The sequence below is a fragment of the Apodemus sylvaticus genome, chromosome 19 (assembly GCF_947179515.1).
Source record: "Apodemus sylvaticus chromosome 19, mApoSyl1.1, whole genome shotgun sequence".
Taxonomy (NCBI): Eukaryota; Metazoa; Chordata; class Mammalia; order Rodentia; family Muridae; genus Apodemus; species Apodemus sylvaticus.
Genome location: NC_067490.1, coordinates 8,641,174 through 8,656,869, shown reverse-complemented (window position 1 = coordinate 8,656,869; position 15,696 = coordinate 8,641,174). Strand labels below are relative to the sequence as shown.

Sequence of the window (15,696 nt, the reverse complement as noted above, 5' to 3'; positions counted from 1 at the left end):
AGTGTGTGTGTGTCTGCCTGTCCTAGGACTTATAAAGACCAGGCTGGCCTCAAACTCACCCGAGATCTGCCTGCCTCTGCCTCCCAAGTGCTGGGACTAGGGGTATGTGCCACTACACCCAGCTACTTGTGTGTATTCAAAAATCTTACAGGTCACTATGCTGAAAGCTACAAAGCACTGATGCAAAGGTGATACCGACATGTGGTGTGTTTGTGGAACAAAGTGTGAAGATGTCAAAGAGTGAAGATGTCAGCTCCCATAACTGATGCACAGGGTTAATGCAATTCTGTCAATACCCATGGTGGATTTGCTCTATAGATGTGCAAAGCATCACTGATAATTTATATGGAAAATAAAGCCACCAGAAGAGAGCTAAAACAAGTCCAAGAGAGATGCGATGGGAGGAAGCCATCTCTCCGACGCGGAGACTGGCCAGGAAGCTGTAATAATCAAGGCCTCGTGGTCCAGAACGTCAGACAGAGATGCTCCTGCAACAACATGCCCACCCGACTTTTACAAAACAGGAAGGAAAAGCAGTTCAGTAGGAGGAGAGCTTCTAACAGCAGACGCTGGAGCAGGGGAACATCTGCAGACAAGTAGGACTTTCAAAATAAGGAAAATAAAAGGTTAAAAAAATAAGAAGGCATGGGCAGACTTTTAACAAAGAGAAAGCTAGGGCAGGTCAGCATATGAAAATATCATTTGCTATCAGGATTTATTTGCTTTATACAAATAAATTTGCTTTATTTGCTTTATACAAATAAAGTTCATGACAAACACCACACACCAGGATGGTTAAATACAGTGGTGCTTCATCCCTGACTAGGTTTCGAGGCGCTCTGAGAAAGTAGCCAGATACTGTATGGCCCACCTCTGTGAGGAACCTAGCGAGTCAGTTCACAGGTGTGGGAAGGAGAATGACAGGGCCAGGGAGAGCGGGATGAGGTGCGCCTAATGGGAGAGGACTTCCCGTGGGAAGATGGGAGAGCCCTGGAGTTACAGTAGTGGCGATGGTCGCACAGCAGCGAGAATTCACTTAGTATCCAGGGCTACGTTCCCCAAAACAGTTACAGTGAAGAACAAAAGCTAAGGATCTACGTCGTCTAGGAAGCCGGCAATCGTGTAGGAGCTGGCGGTCTCAGGAGTTAGCGCGGGGTAACCACTGCCACAGTGACCAGGAAGCACGCTGGGCCGCGAGGCAAGTACCTGGGATTGCACAGGGGAGTACGGACTTCCGGGCTCCCCACTCAACAGGGTCTCACTGTTCATTTTTGTCTTCAGACAGGCAATGTACCGACTGCAGAAATCTTTACAGAGCTCATTAACCTTCTCCAGTTCAAGAAGATGAATGCGCAGGACCTGGATGGCTTTCACCATCTAGAGGCAGAGAAAATAAAGACTGTTAACTGGGAAACTGTGCCATCCATCGTCAGAAGTCACTGTTGCTGCACACCGCTCTTACTTATTAGATGGGGACAGCAGCAGTGCTAGCAACAGAAGAGGAACAGCATTAGTGTCCCAGCACTCTAGAGCCTCTGCCCTGGCTCTGGCTGCATCTGTGCCACACACAGAGCAGGGTGCCTCCTTGGGCATGGCTGTGCTGGGAGCGTGGCTCAGTGCTTGCCAATGACTGGGCCGCAGCCTCACCCGGCTCCATCTCCACATCCTCACCCATCCTAGAGGCAGTTCAAAGTTCAACCCCTGGCTCTGCCTTTTCTGGATCATGCAGCTGGTGTCAAGTCTAAGAACTCTAGCCTAGCTCTAGATTCCCAAGTCCTTCTTGTATTATTTCTCTCTGTTTAATATGACATCATCAAGTATTGAGGAGACTTGCTCTCAAGCAGTGGGTCACAGCAACAGTGCCGCCAACCCCTCAGTCTCAGGCTTGTGTGTGATGTCGTTGTCACCCATCAGTAACAAAAGCTATGGAGTGTCCTGTGCTAGATCCCGGGCTTAGATGGGGGCCTGGCAGGGAGGAGGCCCATCCCCTAACTGAGTCAGGCCAGGGACAGGCCAGAACCAAAATCTCTTCTGATCCTTACTCAAATTAGAGCCCACCTATTTTATATCATACAAGATATCAAAAGCAGCAGGCTAACACTGACAGAATTTCTCCATGAGAGACAATGCTTCCAAAGACAGGTTGCAAGTCTGAGTCCTACAGGGTATTCGTGAAACCCAGAGAAGGCCTTGCTGTGGGGCTTCTAAGTTCATCTGAGTCTGGTAGAGGCTCAGGCTCAAAGGGCAGACAGTGCAGGTGCCCTGAAGAAGGACCCTGTGTCCTCAAAGACCTCTGCACCGCGCTGGACAGGAAGAAGGCGCAGTGGCCAGGGGCAGCGCTGGGAGGGATCGGCCGTGCGGATGCGGGCACAAGCCTGCTTCTAAGATTAGGTCTGCGCTTACAGCTCAAGTGGAGCGGACTCCCTGCAGGAGCAGCCTGCCCCAGGGACTCTTCATAGACACCCACGAGAGCACGAGTCCCACCTCTTGAGCAGGCTCAGTTAGATTTTTAAAGGGAAACTTAGCTAGAAACCAGAAGACCAGAAAGGTAAACTGCATGAGCAGATTTAAATCGCAAACAGTGGAGACAGACTTCACTCACTAAGTTGTCGGTTTCCGGATCTTCACAGAAGAAGGGCTTTCCGTCCTTTTCTTGCTTCCTGACAAAGTTCTCAATGTCCACGTCGAAGCTGGCAGACGTCGTGCCTTCTGAGCCCTGCGTGGACTGCTCGCATTTCTCAAACAACAAAGCTAGCAATGGAAACAGCGGGTGCCTGTGGGGAAACAGAGCGAGGTTGTGCCACATCTCTCTAGGAACGCTCTGGGGGTGTGCCCCGACGGGCCTCTGCCCACTCTGACACGGGGATCCTTTATTCAGTCAGGCTGGCTTCTAACTCGAAGCTCTCCCGCCTCAGCCTCGAGTCCCTGAAGTTACAGACACGCATTGCCTGGACTGTAGGCATGATTCTTAAACAGCTCCTTACTTACATCTGTAGTTTATAAATTTATTCCATACATATGTACTACGTACATGCCTGGTACCTATGGAGGCCAGAAGAGGGCAGCAGATCCCTCGGCCCTCTGAAAGAACAGCCCATCTCTTCCCCCACTGGGCCTATCTCTCTTAACCCATCCGTTACTTGTTTCTTAATTTGTTTATGGCATGACTACTCGGAGTGGAACTGTCTCATGAAATGTTTTTAATTGGGTTAATTCTATACTATGTGAAAATCTGTTAATTAATCTTTTCTTGTTATCTGTTTTATGACATAGGGTCTCATTACATAGTCAGGCAGGCCTTGATTCATACTCCTCCAGTCCCAGCCTTCCGCAGCCTGGCAATAGAGCACAGACTCTTATGCCTAGATTTTCATTGTTATTTGTGAACTATCCAACAATAAAATGGGCCATCTTGGTGCTTAGATCCTTCCATGTGTGTCTAGTCACCACTATAAACAGGACACAGAGCAGCCCCAGGACTCCCAGTCTCTTTTGTTGTCCCTTTGAGTGCCAGGCTGAAGACCTAGTCCCAGCTGGGGTCAGCATCATCAAGTTCTCTCTTGGTGTTATGGAAAAGCAAGTATACAAAATGCAAGCCCCAGAGAAAAATAAGGAGCTCACCAAGATACCTAGGGTTCATGTGAACACATGTATGCAGCCACATATGTTCCTTTCAATGGGCCCACCACTGTCTGAGAGACATCCCGGCTGTTTCTAGTCTGAGGATTGAGTGAAGCTTCTAATGCACTGTGCACAGGTATGTGTATCTACATACCTGTGTATGCATTGGACAGGTGCACTACAGCCAAAGGGAGGAAGCACAGCCGGGTGTGTGGCAAATTTGGGAGGCAGAGGCAGGTGGCTCGTAGTGAGTTCAAGGTCAGCTTTATCTATATACTGAGTTCTAGAGCAGGCCAGGCCTACAGAGAGAGCCTATCTCAAAAAAGGATGAGGCAGCCCAAACCCCAAGTGCCCAAGCGTCTGCTGATAGGTAAACTTGGTATATAAAGAGTGGAATACTAATCAGCCTCAAAGAGGAAAAAAGTCCCAGTAGACTCTATATTACTGAGTCCTGTTTAAAACAGTCAATGTGAGAGAAGCCAGTCAAGCAAATGTAACATAACTTAAGTGCTCGCTCACTCAGGAGACACCTGGGTAGCTGAGGTCAAAAGAGCAACATGACAGTTTCTAGAACTGCATACGTGGTGGTCAGAGGACAAAAATGTGGCATTCTCCTCACTCTCTGTGGTTCCAGGAATCAAGCTCAGGTCACCTCATTTACACGTAAGTGCTTTCCCTGATGACCCATCTCTCCCCCCACTTTCCCTCATAGAGTCTCGTTCTGTAGTCCAGCCTGGCCTGGAACTGCCTTTGAATTGTCTCTCTCCCACCTGAGATTCACAGTGTGCACCACCATGCTTAACCTGAAGATTTCCTGAAGGGTTACCCAAATTCAGGTTGATGTTATTATTCCATTATTATTATAAGTACCAGGCCAATCTAGAAAGTGCTCGGTCTAGACCCCAGCCCCGACTTCCACTTCACATGCCTTCCATTTCACATTCTCTCCAGTCCTCTGAAAACCACACAGTCCACACCCGGGCACTACCTATAAATGGCCTGCTTGTCGGCATCCATCGGGGTCTGAGACTCGATGGGAGGAGGACTCACTCCTTCTGCATCCGGGTCAGAGCAGTTGGGGTCTTGCTCTGTTTTTAACTCTGTGACCACCTGCATCTGTAAAAGGAGAAGTTCTGTTACAGAATACATATGCAGTGCTGCTCGTACTGAGCTGGAAGATTGATTACAGAACTGCCAACAACCACACAAACACCACTAGCAGCAACCCTTTGACTCCCATATGCTCTAAGAGCAGACAGCATAAAGGGCAAGTGTATTAGGAAGTGAGAGGACTTGGAGGCTGTCACTGCGCCTGGCTAACAGGCACTACCTGGTGCCAGCTGACTCTTGCAGTCACACAGCTCCCAGTGAGTGACTTGGTGAGAGGGTGAACAGGAGGTCTGTACTCTTCTTATATTCAAACACAAAATACTCACATGCAACGCTACAGTTCTGTGACAGGGTTCAAGTTCTCCTACACAGAACCCTGCACCATTATGCAGATATGAACATGGGCTAGGGACAGAGCTCATGTGCAATTCCTTCCTAGGTTTGACTCCAGCACACACTCATGTGTACACGATTTTTAATAAGATTTTTTTTTTTTAGATTTATTTTATGTATATGAGTATACTGTAGCTGTCTTCAGACACACCAGAAGAGGGCATCAGATCTCATAACCATCTGTAAGCCACCATGTGGTTGCTGGGATTTGAACTCAGGACCTTCGGAAGAGCAGTCAGTGCTCTTAACCACTGAGCCATCTCTCCAGCCCACATATTCTTTTTTGTTTTTGTTTTGCTCTGTTTTGTTTTTTTGAGACAGGGTTTCTCTTTGTAACCCTGGCTGTTCTAGAGCTCACTCTGTAGACCAGGCTGGCCTCAAACTCAGAAATCCGCCTGCCTCTGCCTCCCAAGTGCTGGAATTAAAGGCGTGCACCACTACTGCCCGGCTATATTCTTAAAATAATAATAAATGAACTAGCCAGACAAGGTGGTTCACACCTTTAATCCCAGCACTCAGGGGCAGAGGCAGGTGGATCACTGTGAGTTCAAGGCCAGCCTAGTCTACACAGTGAACACCTGGCAAGCCAGGGCTATACAGTGAGATGCCATCTCAGAAAATTAAATAAACAAATATGCAATGAAAGCCCAAACAAACACAATCCTTTTAAAGGTAGCCTGACTGTGTGTATAAAAAAAAAAAAAAAAACATCACAGGGGCTGGAGAGCTGGCACAGGAGCTAAAAGCAGTGACTGCTCTTCCAGAGGACCAGGGTTCAATTCCCAGAAACCACACAACAGCTCACAACTGTCTGTAACTCCAAGATCTGACACTCTCACACAGACACATATGCACACAAATCACCAATGCACATAAAATAAAAATAATAAATACTTTTCTTAAAAAATCATTACAGGATGGTGTGACTATCCACATAGGGGACACAGGATGTCCCTGGAGGAGCACCTGGCCCTGGTGCAGGAGGCTGTCACCACTCTGTCTGGGACAGGATATACACAGAAGACAGGCACAATACTAGTCTGAACAAAGAGCTAAGGGAGGGCAGGCAGGCCAGGCGGGCGGCTGGAGCAGCCAGAGGCAGAGCCTCAAGGCAGAGATTCCCCAGTAGTCGGCACCCAGAGGGTCCACCAAGGCACGCAGAGGGCGTGCAGAGCTGGGGCAGTTTGGATCTTGCCTGACAAGGGTGGGTAATCATTCCAGGCCTCAGGGAGGAGATATATTATTAGATTTGCATTACATTAAAAAAAAAAACAAAACCACCCAGTGCTGGGTGTGGCAGTACATACCAGCAATTTATTTCAGGAAGGAGGCCAGAGGATCAGGAGTTAAAAGTTATCCTCAGATACCAAGAAGGTTAGAGGCCAGCCTGAGCTAAGCTACAAGTGAGGCCCTGTCTTAAAACAAAAGGTGGGAGGTGTTTGGGGGGTGGGGGTAGGGAGGAAGAGCAAGAAGAAGGGGAGGGGAGGAAACGGGAGGGGAGAGGAGGGGAGGGAAGGAGTGGGCAGGGGAGGGGAAGGGAAGCAAGGAGAATGAAGGAAAAAGCTAAGGCAGACTCAAAATAGCAAAAACACTGAAGAAAACCAAGTATCTGCAACTAGACAGAACAGGTGCAAAACTGGTCGTCAAGGAAAGGGAAACAGAGCTCGCCTGCCCTCCCAGACACCCTTGACAGACTTCCCTGGCCTCCCTCACATCCTCAGGCTGGGGTGAAAGAGGGCAGGTGGCAGTCCTCCTCTGCCTGCGCTGCCCAGTAGGAACACAACAGGGAGGACCCGGCTGTAAGGAGGGGCTGGGCCAGTAAGTGGGCGGAGCTCCTTCCCCTCAGTTGCCATGGGCGCTCACACCACACCTATGAAAACACTGGGCAGCCTCAGTGAGCAGACCATCAAGAAGTTACCCTCATCAAAACCCAACAGTCCAAGCACACACAAGGTCTGCAATGAAAGCCCCACCAAGGGCGGCGATACAGGGACAGTGCCATCCTGTGTTAACCACTGGGGAGATAAAGCCATAGGATTCCCATTTTATTTTATTCTGATTTCCTTATATTTTTTAAATGATGTATCTGCATGGTGGTGAGTGGGTATATACGAGCATGAGCATAGGTGCCCCTTGAAGTCCAAAAGCGGACACTGGATACTACAGAGCTGGAGTCACAGGCAGGTGTAAGCTGCCAGGGATTCTGGGAACTGAACTCAGATCCTCTGTAAGAGAATATACAATCTAGATTTTTTTTTTTAAGATTAATTTATGTGTATGAGTACACATCACTGTATTCAGACACACCAGAAGGTGGCATCAGATCCCATTACAGATGGTCGTGAGCCACCATGGGGTTGCTGGGGATTGAACTCGGGACCTCTAGAAGAGCAGTCGGTGCTCTTAACTGCTGAACCGTCTCTCCAGTCCAAGATTATAGAATCTTACTGCCGTGCCACCTGTCCAGCCCCAGGGTTCCCTACTTGTAATCTCTCTCATGCTCAGAAGGCTGAGGCAGCACTGACTCAAGTCCAAGGCGGAGAGCAGGAGCCCCTGCCTCCCCAAACAACAGCAGGGGCTAGCCAGGCTCAGCAGAGGAAAGCGCTTGCTGCCAGGCCTGATGACAAGCTGAGTTCGGAGCCTGGTCCCCACAGATGAGGGAGAACTGACTGTGGAGAGTTAGGAGCCTGGTCCACACAGTGGAGGGAGAACTGACTGTGGAGAGTTAGGAGCCTGGTCCCCACAGAGGAGGGAGAACTGACTGTGGAGAGTTAGGAGCCTGGTCCACACAGAGGAGGGAGAACTGACTGTGGAGAGTTAGGAGCCTGGTCCCCACAGAGGACGGAGAACTGACTGTGGAGAGTTAGGAGCCTGGTCCACACAGAGGAGGGAGAACTGACTGTGGAGAGTTAGGAGCCTGGTCCACACAGAGGAGGGAGAACTGACTGTGGAGAGTTAGGAGCCTGGTCCCCACACAGAGGAGGGAGAACTGACTGTGGAGAGTTAGGAGCCTGGTCCACACAGTGGAGGGAGAACTGACTGTGGAGAGTTAGGAGCCTGGTCCCCACACAGAGGAAGGAGAACTGACTGTGGAGAGTTAGGAGCCTGGTCCCCACACAGAGGAGGGAGAACTGACTGTGGAGAGTTAGGAGCCTGGTCCACACAGTGGAGGGAGAACTGACTGTGGAGAGTTAGGAGCCTGGTCCACACAGAGGAAGGAGAACTGACTGTGGAGAGTTAGGAGCCTGGTCCCCACACAGAGGAGGGAGAACTGACTGTGGAGAGTTAGGAGCCTGGTCCACACAGAGGAGGGAGAACTGACTGTGGAGAGTTAGGAGCCTGGTCCCCACAGAGGAGGGAGAACTGACTGTGGAGAGTTAGGAGCCTGGTCCACACAGAGGAGGGAGAACTGACTGTGGAGAGTTAGGAGCCTGGTCCACACAGAGGAAGGAGAACTGACTGTGGAGAGTTAGGAGCCTGGTCCCCACACAGAGGAGGGAGAACTGACTGTGGAGAGTTAGGAGCCTGGTCCCCACAGAGGAGGGAGAACTGACTGTGGAGAGTTAGGAGCCTGGTCCCCACAGAGGAGGGAGAACTGACTGTGGAGAGTTAGGAGCCTGGTCCACACAGAGGAGGGAGAACTGACTGTGGAGAGTTAGGAGCATGGTCCACACAGAGGAGGGAGAACTGACTGTGGAGAGTTAGGAGCCTGGTCCCCACACAGAGGAGGGAGAACTGACTGTGGAGAGTTAGGAGCCTGGTCCACACAGTGGAGGGAGAACTGACTGTGGAGAGTTAGGAGCCTGGTCCCCACACAGAGGAAGGAGAACTGACTGTGGAGAGTTAGGAGCCTGGTCCCCACACAGAGGAGGGAGAACTGACTGTGGAGAGTTAGGAGCCTGGTCCACACAGTGGAGGGAGAACTGACTGTGGAGAGTTAGGAGCCTGGTCCCCACACAGAGGAGGGAGAACTGACTGTGGAGAGTTAGGAGCCTGGTCCCCACACAGAGGAAGGAGAACTGACTGTGGAGAGTTAGGAGCCTGGTCCCCACACAGTGGAGGGAGAACTGACTGTGGAGAGTTAGGAGCCTGGTCCACACAGAGGAGGGAGAACTGACTGTGGAGAGTTAGGAGCCTGGTCCCCACAGTGGAGGGAGAACTGACTGTGGAGAGTTAGGAGCCTGGTCCCCACACAGAGGAGGGAGAACTGACTGTGGAGAGTTAGGAGCCTGGTCCACACAGTGGAGGGAGAACTGACTGTGGAGAGTTAGGAGCCTGGTCCACACAGAGGAAGGAGAACTGACTGTGGAGAGTTAGGAGCCTGGTCCCCACACAGAGGAGGGAGAACTGACTGTGGAGAGTTAGGAGCCTGGTCCCCACACAGAGGAAGGAGAACTGACTGTGGAGAGTTAGGAGCCTGGTCCCCACACAGAGGAAGGAGAACTGACTGTGGAGAGTTAGGAGCCTGGTCCACACAGTGGAGGGAGAACTGACTGTGGAGAGTTAGGAGCCTGGTCCCCACACAGAGGAGGGAGAACTGACTGTGGAGAGTTAGGAGCCTGGTCCACACAGTGGAGGGAGAACTGACTGTGGAGAGTTAGGAGCCTGGTCCACACAGAGGAAGGAGAACTGACTGTGGAGAGTTAGGAGCCTGGTCCCCACACAGAGGAAGGAGAACTGACTGTGGAGAGTTAGGAGCCTGGTCCACACAGAGGAGGGAGAACTGACTGTGGAGAGTTAGGAGCCTGGTCCACACAGAGGAAGGAGAACTGACTGTGGAGAGTTAGGAGCCTGGTCCACACAGAGGAGGGAGAACTGACTGTGGAGAGTTAGGAGCCTGGTCCACACAGAGGAGGGAGAACTGACTGTGGAGAGTTAGGAGCCTGGTCCACACACAGAGGAGGGAGAACTGACTCTGGACGCTTGTCCTCTGACCTCTACACATGCCCTGTGGTACACATGCCCTATATGCAACAAACAAGCATGGCACACACCTATGCCCCAGCACTCAGGACAGGCTGATAGGTTGGGAGTTCAAGGCCAGTCTAAGCTATGCAGAAAGACTGTTTCTAGAACACCTAGCTAAAGGGGACCAGCATTAAAGTGTTTGCCGAGCATAAGACCCTAAACTCCATTACTAACATTGCAAAAACACAAAACACCCACCCAGTTTTTCTGTCTTGTTTTTCCTTCCAGTGAAGCAAACAACCCAGGTCTTCACAAATGCTAGGTCAGTGCCTATTTTGTTTTGGTTTTTTGTTGTTGTTGTTGTTTGAAACAGGGTTTCTCTGTGTAGCCCTGGCTATCCTGAAACTCCCTCCATAGACCAGGCTGGCTTTTGCCTCCGTCTCCTGAGTGCTAGATTAAAGGCACGCACCACCACAAGCCAGCAAGTGCCCAGCTTTAATTCCCAGCACCACATGCTTGCATGCACAATAAAATAGCCTACAGCTGGTTTGGTGGCAGGCCAGGAGGTGGTGTCACCTAGGGAGTTAACATGAACAACTGACAGCTGTGAGCTTGGATAGTAATGGGTGCCTCCTACATTTAAAGTTGGATGTGTAAGCTCATGGAGACTGCCACAGAATGCTGTCTGAATTTAGTGTCAGGTGGCCTGGCGGTCTAAGTCAGGCCTTACTTGCTGTCCATCTTGATAGCTGTCTATACTTAGCGTCTGTGTAGCCATCATGGTTGGTGAGGGTCCACTTCAGACATCAGATCATCTTGAGTCAGAATCGAACGGTGTCTATGGAAATAAGAGAGAAGAGCACGGTTAAAACGCCCTCAGCATGCCTTGTCTTTATCCCACAGCATCACATAATGTCTAAAACCTGGCTACTTTTACATGGAGGGGCAATCCCTGAACTCTAAGCAAACCCCCCCCCCCTGGCAACACCACACCTGCTCAGCAGTCACTCGTCTTACAGTGCTGGGCCCCAACCCGCTAGCATATGGTCAACCACACTCCTTTATCCCCTAACAAGGAGCCAGTAAATTCCTCCACATAAAAGGCACTGGGTAGGGGCCTGGGACACCAAGCACAGGAGTCGGCCTAGAGAGACCCCGAGTCCCTGAGTATATGGCAGTGGAGGGCGGAACAGGGGGCAGGAGGAGAGACACCAGAGGCACCCCAGGATAGGAGCATGAGGAGAAAAGGAAAGTATGGAGGGGTTCCCAGGATGTGTGGGCAGAGCAGGCCTCCTCAGGGAAGGGCCATCTAAGAAAGGCTTGATAGCCTGCTGAGACTAGGGGGGAAAGAAAGGAAAGGGCCAGTGTGAAACGGAAATAATGTGCCCACAGGTGCAGAGGCCCCGACAGACCTGCGCGTAGCACAAATAAGGAAGCAATGGCCCTCTGCTTAGTGATGATAAAACCCTCCAACAGTGCTGCCCAGCTGGACAGATGGCTAGGGTCTGACAGGCATGGGAGGGGGGCGGGCTGAGGCTGTGGGGCAGCCCCAGCTGGCCTTGAGCAGCAAGCTGGAGCCCGCCTAGTCACTCCGAGGCCAAGGGCAGGTACGTCGCTAGTTCTGCACTAGCAGAAGCAGCTAAGGTAACCAAAGGAAGGATAGCTCTACTCGATTCCGTGCTCCGCAGAAGCACATTCAGCCCGGGCAGGGCAAGCCCCGGGCAGGAGTGAGCAGCACACCTTGAGATAGCTCAAAGAAGGGCAGGGCTTAGCCCTCCAGCAGGGTAGTGGTAGCAAGAGCTAGCCCACCTCTCGAGCACACGGTAGCCCCTGGGGGTTCTTACATGAGGCTCACTTTACATAACGGGGCCAGGCCGCACAGCTGACCGGACGTGAGCTAGACAAGGAGAAGGGACCAACATGGGAATCCACTGGATGCTATGAGGACAGATGGCTTGGGCACAGGCACAAATTACTGGCAAACTGGCAAGCCCATGTCAGGAGTGATGAGGTATGGGATCCAGGTTGGGACACAGGCTGACGGGGCAGTAGGCACCTTAGAGGAGAGGTCTGACTAGTGAAGTGGTAGCCGGCCACCTACCACCCCTGTGCAGAAGGAAGCCAGGAGACAAGATGGCTGAACAGAATGGAAAACATGGTAGGGATGTGTCTGATCAGGTGAGTTTGTAGCTACAGCGAGGACAGCAAGTCGGTGGGTAGAAACCAACAGCAGGTGTGAGCAGTGGGTGACGCATGCTCTGACCACACGGACAGACCAGACGGAATGGCTGAGGGGCACAGGGACCAAGGCGGGGAGCTGGAGGCACAAGAGTCAGAGAAAGTGAGCAGGAGCCTGCAGGTGGACGACGGAGCAGGGATGGGTCCAAGCTTCCCACCTGAGCACCTGGAAGAACAGAGCCGTGGGTCCCGGGACGAGCAACAGCTAAGAACAGCTCCGTGGCTTGGGAGGGAAACAAGGCAGGACATCTCAGGCTGCAGACGAGTCTCAAGATCCCTTCCCGGAATCACTCGGTCACCATCAGGGTACAGTGGGTACATGGAGATGAGCTGAGTCCTCCCATCTAACACCCAGCACCTGAGCATGGACCAGATTTAGAAACAGGGTCTTACAGACGGAATGACACTAAGGGTCTTGAGATGAAATTCCTCTGGGCTTAGGAGTAACGGGCTGTCTGGATAAGAGGAGAGGAAGACTTGAGATAATACAAGACGCTCATGATGGCAAGATGGTGGTACACTGTAGTAATACACCTTTAAGTCCAGGAAGCTTAAGCACTGCTTGGGTTACCAGAAGTTGGAAGAGGCAAGCACAGACCCCTAGAGCCAACAGAGCCAGTGTAGCCCTGTCTACACCTTGACCACGGATTTCTAGAGCCATGAGAGAATCCACTTCAGGGCTGGGGTGGGTGGTAGGGATTAAATCCAGAGCCTCACTCGGGCTAGGTGAGCCCTGTCCCGTTTAATAGTCCCAATCTGTGGTCACTTAGCACAGAAGTCCTAGTAAGCAAATGCTCATACACACACGATATGAAGCCAAGAGACTGAAGAGACCAGAAGAAAGACAGAAGACAGTGTGGGAGGGGCTGGCCTGGAGGTCAGAGGCTAGGAGGGCACAGGGTAACAAGGGAAGCAGAGCAGGGCTGCTCACACTACGCAGAGAGGGGCCGAGGTGGGGGAGTGCTAACCGTGTTAAGAACTTCCCCGGGATCAGGAAGAGGAGGACTGGGTCAGTAGCTGGTGAGCAGAAGGACTGTGTGCTGGGAGAAGGGGGGGGGGGGGGACAGAAAAGACCCATGGCCCCAACCCTCCCACCGGAGCATCGAGTTCCTAAGAGCTGCCTGTATAGGAGGGGAGGAGACACGTAAAAGAAGCAGTGCTCCAGACAGCCCCTCAGAAGGCGGGGTGAGTGCACTGAGACAACCAAGTTAAATATTCTTGTCTTTTTTTTCCCCTTTGGTGACAAGGTCTCACTATGTAGCCCAGGGTGTCCTAGAACTCACTATGTAGCCCAGGCTGGTTTCAAACTCAGAGATTCACCTGCCTCTGCCTCTCAAGTGCTGGGATTAAAGTCATGGGCCGTGTTATGCCTGGTCTCCAGGTTAAATCCCACCTCACCCAGGACCCCATTCTGAGACAGAGACCCACAAACCGCAGCTTGCTCCAGAGCGTCTCTTACTGCTCTTGGCTGTGGTTACAGTCTGGCTATCTTCCAAACCCTGGCTTCTCTTCAGTTTTTGCCTCCACCTGCACTTCCGCCCTCAGATCCAGCACAGCACAGCCCCTCAGAGTCCACCATGTCTGCAGCTTCCGCCTGCCTGCCAGAGCCTAAGTCTGGCCTTGCTCCATACCATTCCCTAGGTTTTTTAAAATGCAAATCTGGTCACGTGACTATTGCCTCTACCCAAGCCCATCCCCAGCCATCAGCCTTCTCCAAGAGTACACACCCTCAAACCCACCTCCTGTCTCCACTTTCTCCCAGCATAGGCCGTCCCCCTCCCCAGAAGCTCTGCCTACCCTCTCCCATTCCATGTACACGGCTAGCTATGAGCTGCATCATCCGTACCCCCTTCCTCCTGGATCCCTAGGGAGTGAGAAGCCCACACAGAGGCTGGGAAATGATGCTCTTCAGCCATTAGTCAAGCAGAGGTGTAAGTCTCTGGAGGCCTGAGATGCTGAAGATACAGAAGTATCTCTTCATGATTAATTTTAGTGTATGTATGTGTGCCTGTGTGAGCTTATGTGTACCATGTAGAAGCAGGGGACATTGGGTCTCGGGGACTAGAGTTCCAGGAGTTGAGTTGTGGGCATTGGGAACTAAACAGGTCCTCTGCAGGTGCAGCAAGTGATCTTCACTACTGAACAATCTCGCCAGCCTTATAAAAGTTTATTGTTGTTTTTGAAATAGGGTCTTTCTCCATAGCTCTGGCTGTCCTGGAACTCACAGAGATCTGCCTGACTTTGCCTCCTGAGTGCTGGGATTAAAGGTGTGTGCCACCATACCCAACCTCTTATAAAAGTATTTTAAACAACTTGCTTTCCAAACACAGCCAAAGAGCCAATGGACTCCATCGAGTAGATAACCCGCTTTTGGCCATGTGGGGTGGAGAGGGACTCTGCTGTGAATGGCACTGTATCTTCCAGGGAAGTCAGACCTCGAATCCAACAGTATATTGACAGTTCTCCATCAAAATCAGGTCAGTCCAGAAGTGACTGTGTCACACAAACATCTGGTCCTGTATGCTTCCAGACAGTCCTCGCTGGACACTTTCCATGCTGCACATGGCAGAGGTGCCAGCCCTGGGAGAATGTCCTCCAGGCTCACTGAGGAGGCTTCCTGGGCAGTCATCTGGGTAAAAGACGATGGCCAATGGACACACGTGGGAAGCCAGGGACAGTGTAGCAACCCAGAGATTTAGTCTCTCTGTGCCTGTTGTCCAGAACAAGGTCCTGGGGAACCTCCCACTGTAGTGTCAGAGCACTATGGCTGTACTCAGTGACACATCACTGTGTCGCACTCCCATTGGTGGGTACACTGGGTCAGTATTTAGTACCTACACATGTTCCCAGCCTCATAATCCCATTGCTCTTTTCTTGAGACAACAGTCTTTTATCACATCATCTTGGGAGTTGGGCTATGGGAGATCAGAGTGACCAAGAGACCCATCTCCAATCTGGACCAGGCCTACACACTCACACACACTATGAACTTCCCCACTACTGCGGGGACAGAGGGAATGTTCAGTTGAAAGCAGAAGGGACAGGCACCCTAAGCCAGCTGCAGGACTCTCACAACCCACACACAGAGTTCAGCTCTGCAATCGCTCTTAACTCTTCCAAGAATACAATGGTCACTTCCTATCAACTCTTGCTCACAAAGCATGCCTGAGAGGCCCTGCAGAAGCATCTACAGAGAGCTCCCTGCAGCAGACAAGTGACTGACAGACTCACGGGCCTCCTCTGGGCCAATGGAGGGAGGGACTGAATATACTGGAGCAGTTTTTGTTTTATTTTTGCCTTTTTAAGACCAGGAGATTCCAGGAGGGGAAGGAAGATACAAGAACTACCTGAGCCAGGCTTCCCAAACAGCAAACAGGCGAATTTCAAGGCACTCTATGGTGCTGGGGAAACGGAACTGTTAGTGTG

At 51.4% G+C, this 15,696-nt stretch overlaps 1 protein-coding gene across 7 annotated transcripts in view; it reads right to left on the bottom strand.

Moving 5' to 3' along the window:
• The window catches only part of Pknox1 (PBX/knotted 1 homeobox 1), a 41,728-nt gene that overhangs the window by 13,826 nt on the left and 12,206 nt on the right, over positions 1 to 15,696 (bottom strand). For 5 of the 7 annotated variants that reach the window (XM_052163654.1, XM_052163653.1, XM_052163652.1 and 2 more), the window contains exons 2-6: positions 12,429 to 12,628; positions 10,763 to 10,870; positions 4,610 to 4,737; positions 2,603 to 2,774; positions 1,207 to 1,377 (exon numbers count right to left, since the gene is read on the bottom strand). In XM_052163654.1, coding sequence (XP_052019614.1) covers positions 1,207 to 1,377; positions 2,603 to 2,774; positions 4,610 to 4,737; positions 10,763 to 10,813 — 522 coding nt within the window. In that variant the 5' untranslated portion in view covers positions 10,814 to 10,870; positions 12,429 to 12,628. The remainder of the gene's footprint in view (positions 1 to 1,206; positions 1,378 to 2,602; positions 2,775 to 4,609; positions 4,738 to 10,762; positions 10,871 to 12,428; positions 12,629 to 15,696) is intronic. The other 2 variants (XM_052163650.1, XM_052163651.1) reach the window with 2 other exon arrangements.